Below are 17,807 nucleotides of genomic sequence, written 5' to 3'. Positions count from 1 at the left end.
CTTTTACCCCCTGTCAGTTTTCAGCTTTCATCGCTATCACATTTTGAATGACAATTGCGCGGTCATGCAATACTGTACCCATATGAATTTTTTACCATTTTTTTGAGATAGATAAAGCTTTATTTTGGTGGTATTTATTCACCGCTGGGATTTTTATTTTTTTTACTATGTAAATGAAAAAGTCCCAAAATTTTGAAAAAAAGTGTTTTTTTAAATAAAATTTTGCAAATAAATAATATTTCATCATAAATCTTGGCCAAAATTTATTCCGTTATTTTTTTAGTAAAAAAACAAAAATCCAAATTAGTTTATAACCAAAAATTATCATTTTTAAACATTTTTTTTACATTTTTATTTTATTTTTTTATATTATTATTATTTTTTTTTTTTTTTTTTTTACATACTGTCACCCTAGCAGTACAGTGTCACCATGGTGACACTGTACTACTTGTGGGGGGTGATGAAGATTTTTTTTTTTTTTTTACACTGATTGCTTTTACACCCATATAGGATGTAAAAGCAATCATTTCTCTTTCTCTCTGTCTGCATTCTTGCAGTCATTGATAAGTACTGAGTGAGCTGTGATTGGTCACAGCTTGTCACATGGTACAAGGCTGTTGTGAATAGCCTTGTACCATGTGACCTCTGTGATCATTCACAGATTTCACACGTAGTAAGCAATGATGTCACAAGTGACATCTTGCTTACTACTTTGCATGTGATCACTGATTCGCCAATCAGTGATCACATGATCGGGACCTCGTACAGAGGTCCCGTCCGACGATCGGTGTTTCACTGTGTCCGGAGGACACAGCGGGCACCGTATCGCGGTGCTGCGCGCTCCCAGGGAGCGCGCACAGCTAGAAAAGGCGGGTGCCATTTATGAACGGCAACCCGCCCCTGGAGTGCCACCTCCCTGCCATTTATCAACAGCAGAGGTTAAAAAGTATTGCGGTTGCAACATTGTATCTATTTTTATCTATTTCAGGTACAGATGGTTTTATTCGGATACAAATAGATACATTGTTGCAACCGCAATACTTTTCATATAAAATATAATAGCAGACTGGAATTCTTATCATTTATTTATTTCAGGTACTTATATTTAAGCAGCACTTTACATATATATTGTACATTCACATCAGTCCCTAACCCTCAAGGGGCATACAATCTAAGGTCCCTAACTTACATTCATATATACACATACTAGGGCCAATTTAGACAGGAGCCAATTAACCTACCAGCATGTCTTTTGGAGTGTGGGAGGAAACCGGAGTACCTGGAGGAAACCCACACAGGCACAGGGAGAACATGCAAACTCCAGGCAGGTGGTGCCGTGGTTGGGATTCGAACCAATGACCCTAGTACTGCCAGGTTGAAGTGCTAACCATTTAGCCACTGTGCTGCCCAATATCTGCAAAATCAGCCAATTTTTTTCCAAATTTACCAATAAAAAAAATGTGCCAAAACCCCGAAAAACGGCTGACCAATTAACCCACTAACGGTGCGAAAATCGGCTGAATTTCGACCTATGGCCTGCATAAGGCTGGCCATACACTATACAATTTTCTAACCAATTTCTGCCCAATTTCCTTTAGATTTACCTTCAACTATGTAGTACAAGGGCCTGCCTAATTGGATACAACTGAAAGTGTTGCTTACGTTTGACCTCATATTATATGATTTTTGGTAGATCTAAAGAAATATTCTCAAGAAAGTGGTGTAATATATGGCCAGCCTCCATGCACACTAGCATTTTTTTTTAAGTTCAAAAAATGCTGGAAAGAAAAATTGGATAAAAACCTCTGGCAAAAGCAGTTTTTAGTAGTGTTTTAGTAACGTTTAGGAGCATTAGCGTTTTTACTGTACATGTGGGGGGAGGTAGAAAAATTCTGTTAGGGGTGTTTTAGTAGTGTTTATGAGCACTTTTTTCTGCCAGGAAAAATGCTCCCAAAAACTCTACAAATAATTTTTTTTCTGCTTCTAAACACTGAAGCCTGAAAAGCACTACTAGCCTAAAATAGTGGGCATGGACACATAGGATAACACTATTTAGCTTCTAGGAGCAGAAAAAAATGCTGATTACAGCTTCTAGGAGCAGAAAAAAATGCTGATTACAGCTTCTAGGAGCTTAACCCCTTCACGCCGGCGCCTCTCGGCCCTTTAAGGGTTCCAGATGCAAGGAGGTGAGGCAGGGTTTAGGGTCACATGATCAGGAAAGGTCCCGATCGAAAGAGGAGATCTGGACCAGGGGTGGACTGACCATTTGGAAACTCGGGCACTGCCCGAGGGCCTGGGGTCAGTAGGGGGCCCCATGAGATGCCCCTGGTACCTTTTTCATAGGCTTTTTTGAGTTTGGGCAAGGACACAGGGGCCCCATGATCCCCTATTGCCTGGGGGCCCCATGAGTTGTCAGTCCGCCCGATTTAGACCTTTCCGTGAGAACCGGACATGTGTGCAGGGAGCGCGCTCTCGGCACATGTGTCCTTTTTAAATAGAACACAAATGTGCGGCCGCTCAGTGTCTAGGCCCAGATGCCGGGAGGGTGCACATTTGTGTGTGGCTGGCGTGAAGAGGTTAAAAAATGCTGATTACAGCTTCTAGGAGCTTAAAAAAATGCTAGTGTGCATGGAGCCTAAACGTGCACAAGGAGGAGGGGGGAGCAATATTACATAAACCAGACAAACTGTGGTCTGCTCCGCTTTAAGTGCATTCCAGTGCATGAGCTCACCACTTGGACAGGTAAACATCCATGGCTGACTATATTTAGGAAGAGACAAAATGTCAACCACAGAGCCATAAACCCTGAAAACATGTGAAGTGGTGTGACTGCATTCCTCCAGGGTAGCCAGGCTGTGTATTGGGAGCTACCTGGAGGAAGGTGAGCTCTCTCTGGCCTCCTCCCTCATGCTGACAAGGGAGGAGAGGCCAGGGCTGACTAGAGAGCAGAACAGGCAGGGCTAGTTTCATAATTCACACAACAGGAAGAGAGACGCTGAGAAGACTGAGGACTGAGAGGGAGACACACAGACAACCATGGACAGGAGGCCGGTGAGTGCTGCTGGGAGGGGGAAGGGAGACTGTGTGTGTTACAACAAGGCGGGGGATGAGAAAAGTTCTCTACTTTGTGATATGTTCAGAATGTCTGATAGTTTCCAAGTATATCCTATTTATATATATATATATAGTGTACACATTCATGGCCAGGACCCTCCAAGCTGGGGTTCATATATCCAGGAGACCTCTTGTGTTTGTAAACAGTGACTACGTATCCACTTTGTTTTGTGAACTTCTACTCTGATGTGAGTCCTCCAGACGGTACAAGTACCACCGATTGAGAACTGAGTGGGGGGCTGGGTGAGAACGCTCGTCCTAATCACACCGGTGTACAACTGGCGAACAGGGCTTTCCACAAACACTATACCCAGGAGCTTACAAAATCAGTCTATGACTGCTTACGGCAAAAAGGATATAGATGTATTTATCTAGGACGTAGGAGAAGTACAGATCTAGGACGTAGGAGAAGTACGGATCTAGGACGTAGGAGAAGTACGGATCTAGGACGCAGGAGAAGTACGGATCTAGGACGCAGGAGAAGTACGGATCTAGGACGCAGGAGACGTACGGATCTAGGGCGCAGGAGACGTACGGATCTAGGGCGCAGGAGACGTACGGCTCTAGGGCGCAGGAGACGTACGGCTCTAGGACGCAGGAGACGTACGGCTCTAGGACGCAGGAGACGTACGGCTCTAGGACGCAGGAGACGTACGGCTCTAGGACGCAGGAGACGTACGGCTCTAGGACGCAGGAGACGTACGGCTCTAGGACGCAGGAGACGTACGGCTCTAGGACGCAGGAGACGTACGGCTCTAGGACGCAGGAGACGTACGGCTCTAGGACGCAGGAGACGTACGGCTCTAGGACGCAGGAGACGTACGGCTCTAGGACGCAGGAGACGTACGGCTCTAGGACGCAGGAGACGCGTGGCTCTAGGAGGAAGGAGATGTATAGCGTATAGATCTAGGACGAAGGAGACGTATAGATCTAGGATGCAGGAGGCGCGTAGATCTAGGACGAAGAAGACGTGTAGATCTAGGATGAAGAAGACGTATAGCGTATAGATCTAGGACGCAGGAGGCGCGTGGCTCTAGGATGCAGGAGGCGCATAGACCGAGGGCGCAGGAGACGTATAGGTCTCCTACATCCTAGATATATACATCTAGGATGTAGGAGACGTATGTATCTAGGAAGTAGGAGACATTTTTTTTTTTTTTTTTTTTTCCCCCTGTTTTGGATTATAAATTGTTGCCCCGAGAATGATGGACAAGGGAGACTAATGCCGGGACTCAAATTTCACAACATCAGCTGCTGTGTTTTGACATTCAGCCAAAAATATGCAGCACATAGCTGGTCAATGACCTCTGCACCTATTAGGATAGGTTCACTTTGTGCGTCTGTATTTTCATGCGCTCCCATTGAAGTTTAGGGGCCGAAAAACACAAAAAAAAGAAGTGTCTGACCTTTTTCAAAACACGTTGATTAGGTGTAATTGCTGATAGTGGATTGCTTTTGTTGTGCCGCGTCCCACAAGTGTGGCTTGGGGCCCATTCACATTTACGTGTGATTACCTGAGTATTTCCGCACTGGATGGATGCAGTGACTCACAGAAAACTATTGTTCACAATACAATGCTGAGTTTATATGCATTCTGAAGATGGACATAAATTTTATCACACAGGAATACACGTAAACACGGTTAAATGTAAAATCTGCCTTTAGAAAATTATCTGCCTTTAGAAAATTATGTTAAGCTGGTTAAAAAGCATAAAAACACACACAAATGTATAACTAAAGGCATTTTTTTCTTAGTATCGCATAGACTGAACGGATTATCTGCGTTTTATTTCTGTCTGTGTCGCAGATTGGGAGATTCACCCTTAATTTGTCCACTTTACTGACCTCATCAAAAGTGAAGGTGAAAGACCATCCCAAATTTTGGGTTGTCCCCAGAACAGAAATAGAGGGGAAATCTTCCAATGGGGACACTAGTTCTGGTGAAAATCCAGTAATTTCCCTCACTTTGGAGGAATTTCTTCTCACTTCCTGTTGTGGCTATGGGACAGGAAGTGAAGTGAAATCTCCCTAATGGGGAACAGATGACCAAACCAAAATTGATAGGGGTTATATCCGTCCAATACTCTATCCAAAATAGAGTTTTTGCCTATAGTTCAACTTTAAACGTACATTTTATTAATTTTGGGTACTTATATAGCGCCATCAATTTATACAGCGGTTTTTTACATATATATTGTACATTCACATCAGTCCCTAACCCTCAAGGGGTGTACAATCTAAGGTTCCTAAATCACATTCATACATACATATACTAGGGCCAATATAGACAGGAGCCAATTCACCTACCAGCATGTCTTTGGAGTGTGGGAAGAAACCTATGCAGGCACAGGGAGAACATGCAAGCTCCAGGCAGGTGGTGCCTTGGTTGGGATTCGAACCAACAACCCTAGTACTGCCAGCTGGAAGTGTTAACCATTTAGCCACTGTACTGCCCATAAAACACTTGTGACTGCAGGCCAACGCAGATGTGTTTTTATGCATAATATAGATGGAATGGGCCACACCAGTTGCACAGATGCTTGAATGTTTTGAAGTAGCCCCACAGGGTCATCACATTGAGCCATCAGTGGTGGATTGAACCATTGTTGGTTGGCAAGCTAGGCAGACATTGGTATTACAAGGACAGCCGTAGAGTTACAGGTTATATATGGAATGGGCCACTCCAGTTGCACAGATGCTTGAATGTTTTGAATTAGCCCCACAGGGTCATCACATTGAGCCATCAGTGGTGGATTGAACCATTGTTGGTTGGCAAGCTAGGCAGACATTGGTATTACCAGGACAGCTGTAGAGTTACAGTTTTATAAATCTTCCTAGACGTCACGATGACTAGACAATCATTAGTAGTTTCAGTATTGTTATTGCTTTTCTGTGGTTGGAGTGGAACTAATTGTCCTAGTAAGTGGTGTCACCTATCTGATGATTCCACCTGCTGATCATCGGAGGTGTAGAGGGTTAGAGATCGCGCTCACCATCTGGTACAAGGTGCAGTGTGGCACTAATGAAGGAAATGTGGTGCTTGGTGGACTTTGGAGCGAGCTGTTTACACCAGATTACAGTTTATAGCAGACAGAGGAACATTGTGTATGTAGCAGGCTGATGGGAGCGATCAGCGCTTTGTTGTCAGATACACAGAGCATTGTGTGTGTTGTTAGGTATAAGGATTACAGCTAACTGCTCCAAGTCTATATACATAAAGGCTTTGCCTGCCATTAGTTCACACTGCTGACATTGGCATTTTAGGGGACCTGTCAGTTAGTGCCACATGCTAAGTTTGTGAACATTGACTTTTCGGTTTCATGCTTGGAAGGCCATTTATGAACACTCACCGTTTTAGTACGGTGACAGTGACTATGCAGATTCCTCCACTGTGTAAATTGAGAAATGTGGGGCGGTTGGCTGATGTATACAGGAAGCATCTCGAATCATTGTTCTTCAGGGTGTAGCTTGTTCTCTATAGTCTTTTCAGCCCTAAGTTAGGTGCTCCTGGCATTGCAGGAGTTAACACTTCTGAGATAGTTAAAGCATGGTAGAGTTTCCAGGACCTAGATTAGGTGTGTGCGTGCGATGACGTCAGGGCGCCGTGTGACAATGACACATAGTGCAAGCAGTGGCCTGCCACCCTTTCACTTCCAGAAGTGGAGTCATTATTCAGAAGTGGGTATCTGGAGTGCCAAGGTGACATGCCCTGTCCATAGGCTGTGTACTCCAGATGTCTCCAATCCCTGATGAGGCCTGCTTATTCAGAATGCAGAGCGCTGTGACCCATAGATACAGAGCTTCATGAATCGAAATCTATTAAAAATGATCGTTTCTCTGGGCTGAGGGACTGTTTTGCTGTGCTTTAGTGAATGAGCCCACTGGGAGCTCCAACACTGATATCTTCCTCTCATAGTTTCCACATCTCTTCCTAGCCCTTGTTATTACTCTGTTATATCAAGTTTAACGTGGTATCAAACCCAAAAGCAAACATTTACTATATTGCAGCTTAGCAGTTCTTAGATGTGATGGCTGCATTAGTTTTCTTTTTTAGGCCCCTTTCACACAGGCGTTCTATTTTTTTATATCAGTTCAGGCACGTTTTTTCCAAGAAAAAATGGATTAGTTCACGTCAGTTCACATCTGTTTTTTGTCCGTTTACATCCGCTTTCGTTCGTTTACTTCTGTTTTGTCTGTCTACATCCGATTTCATTCATTTACATCTGTTTGGTTTTTTGTCCATTTACATCCGTTTCTGTTCGTTTACATCTGTTTTCGTCTGTGTTTTGTCTGTTTACATCTGTTCTTGTTCATTTACATGTTTTTTGTCTGTTTACGTCTGTGTTTTGTCCGTTTACATGCATTTTCGTTTGTTTACATCTGGTGTCCGTTTACATCCTTTAGTTCGTTTACATCTCTTTTTTTTTTTTCCTTTTTCATCTTCTTTCATTCGTTTACATCTGTTTCTGTTTTTTGTCTGTTTACATCCGCTTTCATTCATTAACATCTATTTACTTCTGTTTTTTGTCTGTTAACATCCGCTTTCATTCACTTACATCTGTTTATGTCTGTTTTTTTGTCTGTTTACATCCACTTTTGTTCATTTACATCTGTTTTTTTGTCCATTTACATATGCTTTCGTTCGTTTACATCTGTTTGCGGCAGGTTTTTGTCCATTTACATCTGCTTTTTGTTAATTTCATCTGTTTACGGCTGTTTTTTGTCCGTTTACATCCGCTTTCATTCATTTACGTCTGTTTAGATCTGTTTTAGTTAGTTTACATCTGTTTTCGTCTGTTTACATCCATTTTGTCATCCGTTACGTTTTTAATAGAAGAAAAATAGGGTTTTCTTCTGTTCAAAAAAACGGATGTTAATAGATGCGGACATTAACGGATGTAAACAGATGATCATCCATTTACATCCGCTAGTCCATTGAAATACATGGGTGTCAGTTTTTCATCTGTAAACGGACAGATGAAAAATGGACATACGGAACGCCCATGTGAAAGGGGCCTTAGGCTTTCTTTCTTTTATTTTTATCTGGTGTTCTAGCCACTAAGTCTGTTGTTTTTGTAACAGAACAAGCTATCCTGCAGATGTAGCAGTTACAAGGATGAGACAAACCATTTACCACTGACAGAGGTTGTAATGATCAGCTTTTATTTATGTACAACTTTAATCCCAACTGTTTCTGTAACTGCTTGGAAAATATTAGCTGGGGTTTGGCTTCTATTTGTTGGTGTAACTAAATCTGCTAGTACATCTAACACTCCCCTACCCCAGATTAACAATGCTTCAAAGGTGCCCCCCGTGCTCATTCATCCAGAGTGGGGGCACTCTTATGCAGGAGGTGTCACTGGCCTGATCACTAGGTTAAAAACAACGGGAAAAAGGCTAAAAAAGAAACCGCCTGCATGCAGCTACTACGTCCATTGATTGTTAAGCTGCAATATATTCATGTTTTTGTTTTGGGTTTAATACCGCTTTACATTCATTTAGCTCCGTACACACTTTTATACCTGGTGGTGTTTTTGGGGCGGGCGGGTTTTTGAATTGCCTTCAGGCCAAAAAACTACTAAGAAGGTCCATATTGTGAGTAAACCCCCAGATTGGCATTTAAAATGAATAAGGGCTTATTTTACACTTGTAGTTGGGGGTGGGTAAAAACATGCTGTTGAGCTGTATTTTTTTCCATCCCGCTTGAACAACAAAGGCAGCTGGATGTAGGTGTACACATGCCATGGTAACAATTGTACGTCCTGTCAAGTTCGGTGGGCAGTACCACTGCTAAATGTGACCCATTCAAGTGTATGAAGCCACACTACAACCAAATGCATTGCATGTGGTTGCATCGCAGTGGTGCAGAATTTCAAGGGTTAAAACAGGCGGTGAGGAGGGAACATTTTGGATCACTTTTCAGGGGGGCTTCGCATGTCAAGCATGTCATGCCTAGAGAGAAGAACCCTTCTCTCTGTGTTCTTTCTCCAGAGGTCCCACACGCCCCATGCTGAGTCGGAGCCAGAGCTCACAAATCAGTAGGGCGCATGAGCTTTGTTGGCTGCACATAGACCTGTCTTAGCAGAGTGTGTCAGACCTTTGCAGAGAGACCACTGCTTCCACATGGAGAGCAAGGGTCCTTATCTACAGCATGCAGGCAGGTCACAGGCTTCTCTATTCAAGCGGTGGCTGCTTTCTCCAGAACACAAACTATCATTAAACACTTTTGTGTTAATCCATGTGGAATGTATTTAGCTGGATTCAACTGAAAGTTTAGTTGGGCTTATGGGCCGATTCACATCACAATTTCTGCGTTCCGGATGCATTTCTGCATGCACGTTTTTGATGCATTCCGGTGTGTTTTTAAAGCATTCTCAATTTAGGACATGTGTTTTTTATGCGTTTTGCTGCGTACCAGATAGGCTCCATACAGAATAAATGCAGCATGTTCAGCTTTTGTTGACTGCACTGAAACACACTGCGCTGGTGTGAACCATGAAGTGCAGAGTGCAAATGTGCTGATGATCACACAAAAGAATCCACCACCTCTCTCAGATGTACAGTCACCAGATGAAAACTGGTAACAGGCAATCAATCATTAAACATCTGAGAATGGAAGGCGGCCAAAGGGTTAAACCGGACCAGATTCATCCTGGGCACTCGGATGGGAAGTCAGCCCTTGTCCTAGAACAGTGGTTCTTAACCTTTTTGGAGGTACTGAACCCCACCAGTTTCATATGCGCATTCACCGAACCCTTCTTAATTGGAAAAATAAAATATGATTTTTAAAATTCAAAACATAGGTATATATTTATACATAGGTGCACAAAATGAACAAAACCATTAAGAACAAAGAACAAAACCATTAAAACATGATTTTCACACAAAAACAAAATAATGAATATTTACCGCAAATCAGTGTGACTTCTGCTGTTGTCTTTCAGAGGCCAGTTCAGAAATGCGCGGCATTACCTTGGCAAGTGCCACTCTCATGTCATTTTCGCAACAAAGTCTGTTCCTTTTCTTCGTCTTTATGTCCAGCATCCTCGAAAAGGATTGCTCGCATAGATATGTTGTAACAAACGGTATGAAAATTCATCCCCCATAGTAATTCATCCCCCATATAGTAATTCATCCCCCATATAGTAATTCATCCCCCCATATAGTAATTCATCCCCCCATATAGTAATTCATCCCCCCTATAGTAATTCATCCCCCATATAGTAATTCATCCCCCATATAGTAATACATCCCCCATATAGTAATACATCCCCCATATAGTAATACATCCCCCATATAGTAATTCATCCCCCATATAGTAATACATCCCCCATATAGTAATACATCCCCCATATAGTAATACATCCCCCATATAGTAATTCATCCCCCCTATAGTAATTCATTCCCCATATTAATTCATCCCTCATATTAAGTCCCCAAGTCCCCCCTGTATCAATTCACTTACCTTTGCTCCGCGCGTTCCTCTCGCTGTATTCCCGTGCCGTTCCGGTCTTCAGGGCGGACTGTGAGAGGAGCCTAGCTCCTCTCACGGTCGTCACGCTGCCCCGCCTACACACATCCTGACAGCCAATCACTGGCTATCAGGATGTGAGTGGCAGCGAGACTGGCCAATCATTGCATTTGAGTCCCTGCCGCCCGAGAGGAGGGAGGGGAGCGGGCGCCCGGCACAGAAGAGCCGACCACTGGGCTAAGCGATGTTGCGTGACCACCTGCAGCCAATGATGGACAAGCGGGGCATGTCATCACAAATCATATGAGTCGGGTGTGGGTCACCTCCGCCGAACCCCCGAGACTGACTCACCGAACCCCTGGGGTTCGATCGAACCCAGGTTAAGAACCACTGTCCTAGAGGGAATAGCTCACTACAGGAGCCAATAAAGTTGCATATAGTGTAGTATTTATTAGTACATTAAAAAGTATCGACGTGAGGACAGAAATCAAAAAGCATAAAAAGTATACCAAGATGGCCACCGCTCTGACCCGCGTCAGGAAATGGCGGCTCCAACCAACGCGTTTCGTGCACAAGCATGTCCTCAGGGGGACAAACACATCTAACGCAATGAAATACTTTACATATATATTAGAACTGTTTCACCTGTTAAGTGCAGCCAGTTTTGTTATCCAGACACCCCTAGCAGACAGCACAGCCAGATCCTCGACCCTCACTACCTTATGTAGCAGCGCAGCTTGGTCAAGAACAGGCCCCTAGTCTGTTTAGTCTGTTCACTGAACAATTAAGCAAATAAGCAGTGGGATTTTGATAAGATCATCCTTCTGCTCACTTTGGCTGATCTGCTTCCAGTGCTGGTCCTTCTAGTGCTGCTGTACAGAGTATTATCCAGGGGCGGACTGACAACTCATGGGGCCCCCGGGCAGTAGGGGATCATGGTGCCCCTGTGTCCTCGCCCACAATCAAACCACACCCAAAAAAGCCTATGAAAAGGTACCAGGGGCATCTCATGGGGCCCCCTACTGACCCAGGGCCCTCGGGCTGTGCCCAAGTTCCCAAATGGTCAGTCCGCCCCTGGTATTATCAGATGCTGATATCTGTTTAGAATATAGGTACTTAGATACTGAGCTGTATTTAAATAGAAAAAAAAAAAAAACAGCCTTTAATCCTTGTGCACACTGGGCTTACAGAATGTGGCTTTTCCAGGCATTTGGGGGCTTTTTCAGCCTGTAAATGCACCTCCATGTAAGCCTATGTGGTGACATCATATCCGGTACGGACGGCAGCCGCCATCTTGGTACTCCCAATCCTATACACCTTCCCTGCAGCCTTTTGCAGCTAGAATTTAGCTTTTTTTGGTCTGCGGATTTATTTTAAATGTGTGTGTATAATGTTTATATTAACGTTTGTGACATATTACACTATGGAAGTCTTCTTGCTTGCATCTTCTATGTGAGGGACTGGAGCTGATAGAGGTCTGTGGCCATTTCTGGAGCAAGCCTATGAGTGTTTGTCAGATTGTTGGAGATGACCTTTCGTTCTCTGATTGCTATCGAAGACCAATTTCTTGGAATCATTATTTGAGGTTCTCTATACTTTGTGACTCCTTGTGGGTCGCAGTTTGAAGGTGACCGCACACACTAGCCGGTGGAGGATATTTTAGTTTTTTTGCTGCACTGGATGTCTCATGGCGTGCACTGAAGATTAGTTGGTTGATTTTTCTATTTCAATATTTTTATTAAAGAGGTTTTCGTTTTTATAATACAACAAGCTCATGATATGCCCATACAGGGACAGAGCAAAACAAAAGCATACATAAGCAGATACAAGTCAGCAGGGTGTATTAGCCAAATAACAGAACGTCCAATGACATCAAGGACGGACGGCAAAAAGCCGAACCAAATAGTAGCAGCAGCAATCCATCATATTATCGGGAAAAAAAAACAAAGAGGAAAAACCCCTACCGAGAAGTATCCGCTCAGAACATACGGGAAAAAAAAACACCCCAAACTGATAGAAAAAAAGAAAATATAAGAACATAGAAAGAAATAAGGAAGAAGATTCAGGGAGAAAACATGGAAGAAAGGAAGACTAGAAGAGTCATGGATCCAGCACAGGCAACGACTATAAGAGGCCACAGCTAGTAGGAGGCAGGGACGGCAGGGAATAACATATCCAAGGTTCCCAAACCTTAAGGAATCTCGGATGAGAATCTTGAAGAAGGCTAGACATCTGTTCATTGATCAGCATAGCATTCATCCAAGTCTTCACCCCCTGGAAGACAACCGAAGGGGTTCTCCAAGCTTGAGCTATAGCACATTTGGCTGAAATTAATAGGTAGGATGCCAATTTCTGCTGAGACCTAGACAGACCCAAAATTGGGCAATGCAGGAGGGCCATCTTTGCATCCCTATGGACTGTAATATGAAATAACGTTTGCAGCAAACCAGGGTGGATTTGATTTAAATCAAACTGATTTAAATCACGATTTAAATCACTAGTCAGTAAGGCTTGATTTAAATCATAGTTTTCTACATAAAGACTAATTCTTGCTGGTATAACTTTAATATGCAAGTAGATGAAGATTTTTAAAATAACTTTTCATATTAGTTTTTTTATCCCCAGTTTAATAGGTTAATCATTCATATTTGGACAACTTTTCTGTTGTACTTAGGAAGGAGAAAAATAATCATTACCTTAATAATAACAATTTAAATAGATTTATTCAACTGAAACAATAACATTACAGCATATGTTATTTGCTTAAACAAACATCCATGTTTAACTAATTTGGCTAAACAAAATATATATATTTTAAGAAACTTAGACTATCAGCCCCTTCCTCCTCACACTTAGTTTCACTTTCTTCTTGTGCAGATCTATTCCACTCCAAACAATCAGAAAAATATTGTTTCTATTCTATTCACTGAACTTCTTGAAACTTAGCACTGAAGGGGTTGATTCTGTATTCATAGGTTTGTAGAAGTTAGGATTAAGGTCTTTTTCTTAACTCTGTTCATGTTATAACATTTTTGCTGTGAAGAAGAGGCATGTGATCTCCGCTGAGTCAAATTCAGTTTTGAGAACTGCAAAAGTAAATCAAGCATCTGATAATATCTTGTAGGCAGAGAAACTGCCCAATAATCTTACAAAAACCTCTGAAAGAGCATGACATTGTGAATGGATTAATGGAATTTATTTACCAAAAAAAATAAACATATACAGCCTTATTCTACATAATTAAAAAACTAATCTTTATTTCATGATGGAATAACCTTTGGATGGTAATATATTTTCCTCAAAAAGCATTTTATTCAAAAAAATCAGATTTAAATTAAAAAAATCTGATTTTAAATCAGAAGCCTATCAATCCTGGGCACAACCACCAGATGTGCAAGACGTCCCCACGTAGACCACCACAGTTCCGGAAACACCCAACTCCGCCAGTCGGATTAAAGTGAGCAGTCCGATCCGGGACCCAGTACCACCGCAGGAGAACTTTGTAGGCTTCCTCGAGTGACGGTATTGAAGGAACATTTTGCCACCATCCCCCAGGCCCTAAACCAATCCTCCGCCGCAATCGAGATTCATCGATTTTTTGTTGTGTTTTGTGACTGTTATATTTTTTGGGACTGAGTCACTTTAATCAAGTTTTTGGGACTGTAGCACATGTTATCAACACAATACACATCATCATTATTATTATGTTCACTGTTGCCTCCACCACATTAGGCCTGGTTCACATATCCGCAGTTTTTTTATGCACTTTGCGTTTTACGGGAACGCAGTGCATGATTTCCTATGGATCATGTTCACATCTGCGTTTTTTGCGGGCGCGTTTTCTGGAAAGGGTCGGGGATTTCTTTTCCCACTGCAGTTTGCATTTTTGGTCCAATAAACTTCAATGGAACTGCATACAAAACGCAAGTGCTGCATTTTGCTTGCGTTTTTAGGTGCATTTTTTGATGCATTTTGTGTTTTCAATATGTTTCACTACTAACACCTTCCCTTGACAACAGACTTCCCATGCTGCCCTGCAAACTAGGAAGTCAGATACAAGACAAGGCAACATGGTGCAAATGGAGGTGCTCATACAGCTGGTGAGGCCCACAAGCTTATCTATATAGCCCTGCTGACCCAGAGCACAAGAGCAACTCAAAGCAGTAACAGGAATGGGTGGAAATTGCCAAAGAACTCTATTCTAGCAATTGGGATTCCTTTACCAAGAAACAGGAAAAAAAAGCGAGTATTATCTGCTTTCAGTGTAGGTCATGTGTTTTTGTTTTTTTTTTTTTTTTTTTTTTAGTTCTGCCAAAAAAACAAACAAACTGCAAATGCATCAAAGACGCAGGCACAAAACCGCACTGCAGAAATGGATCAAACGCTAACTGCATAGGTGTAAACCTGGCCTTATAGTATTTTGTGCTGGTGTTCGCACCCATTCACATGTCCTTTTGTATATGTCATGTTTACACTTGGATGAGGGGCATATGTTTATTTAATTATTTTCTTTGTCGCGGTTCATCCTTTATACACTAAGTAGCGCAGCAACCTGTCACTTTTCACCTCTATGTAAGCCTATGTGTTTGTGCATACATAGGCATATACAAGCATATTAGAAGAGGAGCATTTATAGGCTGAAAGAAAAACCCACCAAACGCACATTCAGGAGAGGTGCTAAAGAGCAAAAAAAAGCTAGTTGTGCCTAAAATGTGTCTAAACATGCCTAAACACTAGACAGAATGAGCATTTGGGTGTTAATACATTCCAATGGCCAGAATAAATTAAAGTGGTTGTTAAGGCTCAAAGGACTTTTACCTTCATGCTTTCCAACAGTGCCCCCAGCCCCCTCAATACTTCCCTTAGCCCAGTGTTTCTCAACTGCAGTCCTCATGGACCCCCAACAGGTCATGTTTTCAGGATTTCCATTATTTTGCACAGGTGATTTGATCAGTTTCACTGCCTTAGTAATTACCACAGCTGTTTCATCTGAGGGAAATCCTGAAAACATGACCTGTTGGGGGTCCATGAGGACTGGAGTTGAGAAACACTGCCTTAGCCCATCGTGATCCATCAATGTACACGACAGCCTTGGCTGTCCCTGGTCTCTGCCTCCTCATTGGCTGAGACAGCAAGCGGGAGCCATTGGCTCCTGCTGCTGTCCACAGTCAGTACGCCAATGAGGAGAGAGCTGGCGGGGCCAAGCCACGACTCCATGTGTGAATGAACACACGGAGCAGCGGGTGCCCCTATAGCAAGCTGCTTGCTGTGGGGGCACCCAACAGGAGGGAGGGGCCAGGAGAGCCTGCGGGGGACCCGAGAAGAGGAGGATCCAGGCTGTTCTGTGCAAAACCACTGCACACAGCAGGTATGTATAGACATGTTTCTTATTTTCAAAAAAAATAAAAAAAAATTAACCTTTAGAATTGCTTTAATATTCTGGCCAATGGAATCCATTAATGCTCATATGCTTGACATTCCTAAATGGGTAGGCAGTAGGTGATTTACTGCGTTTCTAAGCAGCTTTTCTCAAGGTATTCAGAGGGGCTAAACAGACACCCTGTGTGCATGAGGCCTTAATCCTATCCCTCCAATTAGCCTTAGTCCTTACAATCAGCCACCCAAACCTTGAGCCAGTACTAGATGGAGCCATTATTATCTGTACTTCTGTTCTGTACCAATAAAAGGACCTGTGAAAAAAATGGCTGAATTTGCCACACATCTGCCAGTATTTGCAAAGAATGGAGAGGATGCATGCCAGTGAATGAAAGTTAAAGGATCCAGCAGATCTAATGGCCAAAGAACAATGTTGGTTTCCCCAGTTCAGGTTGGTGAATTTTTAGGCAGAAGTAACATTTATATCTTTTTAATAAACAAGGCTAATATTACAGAAAGCGGAAGAAGCTGTCAGATGTCGGGGAAGCTCATTTGAGGGCATGGATGTGTTTGGTAAAAAAAACAATGGTGTCTACTTTATAGGCCCCATGTACACAGGACACTTCTGAACGATGGAAACTGACTGCTGGAAAACGTAGGTTAAAAAACGTCTGTTTAATCGCGTTTGCATAATGCGTTTATGAGCGTTTGTGCTTAGCAGCGTTTTTTTAACGATGAGCACAGGAGAACCTCCCAAATGCCCAGAATGCACTGAAAAGTGGTAAATTATTAACTATTTCAGACTGTTTCAGCGAAATACAGAGAGTAGAAGCAGAGATATGTGTTGAGATTATCTTAGGTGGGAGTTGCTCATTAACATTTCTTTTGTTTCCAAGGGTGGGAAAGGTGTCTGGTGGAGGGAGCCATTAAGGTCACCTGGCAGGGGGTCTTCATTAGGAATTTGAGGTGTGAATGGTCATTAACATATCTTTTGTTTCCAAGGGTGGGCGAGATCTGAGGTGTGAATTGGTCTTTACAATGTGTGAAAAGCTTGGTAGGAACATCCTGTTTGCAGTGTTTCGTCCTCAAGCACCTTGAAAACGCTTTGCGTGCATTTTTTCATGATGAAAAAAGGCTCTGGACAGCATCGGGAACTGGAAGAGTTAAAACAAAATTTTCAGACGCAAACGCGATTTGCCGCGCTTACAAGTGTTTTGCGTTTGAAACGCTGATAAAATTGACTGCTCAACGCAAGCTTGGTGCGTTACAAAAAACGACTGTAAACTCAAATGCCTGTAAACAAAGATGTGTACATGGACACATAGGAAAACATTAGGGTGAGTTCAGGGGCTGCTGAAAAAAACAGCTGAACATCTCCTAAACGTGAGTTTAGCAGCTGCAGTGTACATGAGCCCATAAACAGATGGACAATGGAGCATGTGATGTACAGCAGAATCTTGGCTTTGATGCATTCTTTCTATGTGTCTGTCATTTTGGGTGTGGTCTTGATTTCGTTCTGCATAGACCATCTTTGGACTATACAGAGGGAACCACGACGGCACAATGATCTATCCTTTCTACTAAACCGCTTACATGGGTATCAGACGTGCTTCATGTCACTCTTAACCTACTGGAAAATCTCTACCACTTTATGGACCCATTCGCACTTTTGCGGTGCATTAGCAAATTTGAATAGGTTACGAAACAAAAAAAAGTGTTGTTTTTTTTTTGTTTTTAAGCATATCACACAGTAGTGTGTTGTAGCATGTTTCTCTGCACAGCAACACAAGACGCATTTGGTGCCTTTTAACATGAATGGTACCACATTGCACCAACGTGTGCAATG

General features: G+C 42.7%; 1 protein-coding gene across 1 annotated transcript in view; it reads left to right on the top strand.

Moving 5' to 3' along the window:
- The first annotated feature begins 2,854 nt into the window (after positions 1-2,854).
- VAMP8 (vesicle associated membrane protein 8) overlaps positions 2,855-17,807 on the top strand; it is a 74,569-nt gene continuing 59,616 nt past the window's right edge. Inside the window, exon 1 of the mRNA XM_089681690.1 lies at positions 2,855-3,051. Within this exon, the coding sequence (XP_089537816.1) occupies positions 3,037-3,051 (15 nt within the window). The 5' untranslated portion in view covers positions 2,855-3,036. The remainder of the gene's footprint in view (positions 3,052-17,807) is intronic.

This window comes from Staurois parvus, unplaced genomic scaffold, assembly GCF_062004578.1.
Source record: "Staurois parvus isolate SC_StPar_1 unplaced genomic scaffold, SC_StPar_1.0 ptg000276l, whole genome shotgun sequence".
NCBI classification, from domain to species: Eukaryota; Metazoa; Chordata; class Amphibia; order Anura; family Ranidae; genus Staurois; species Staurois parvus.
The sequence above is the reverse complement of the archived record's forward strand: the minus strand, read 5'-3'. Positions and strand labels throughout refer to the sequence as shown.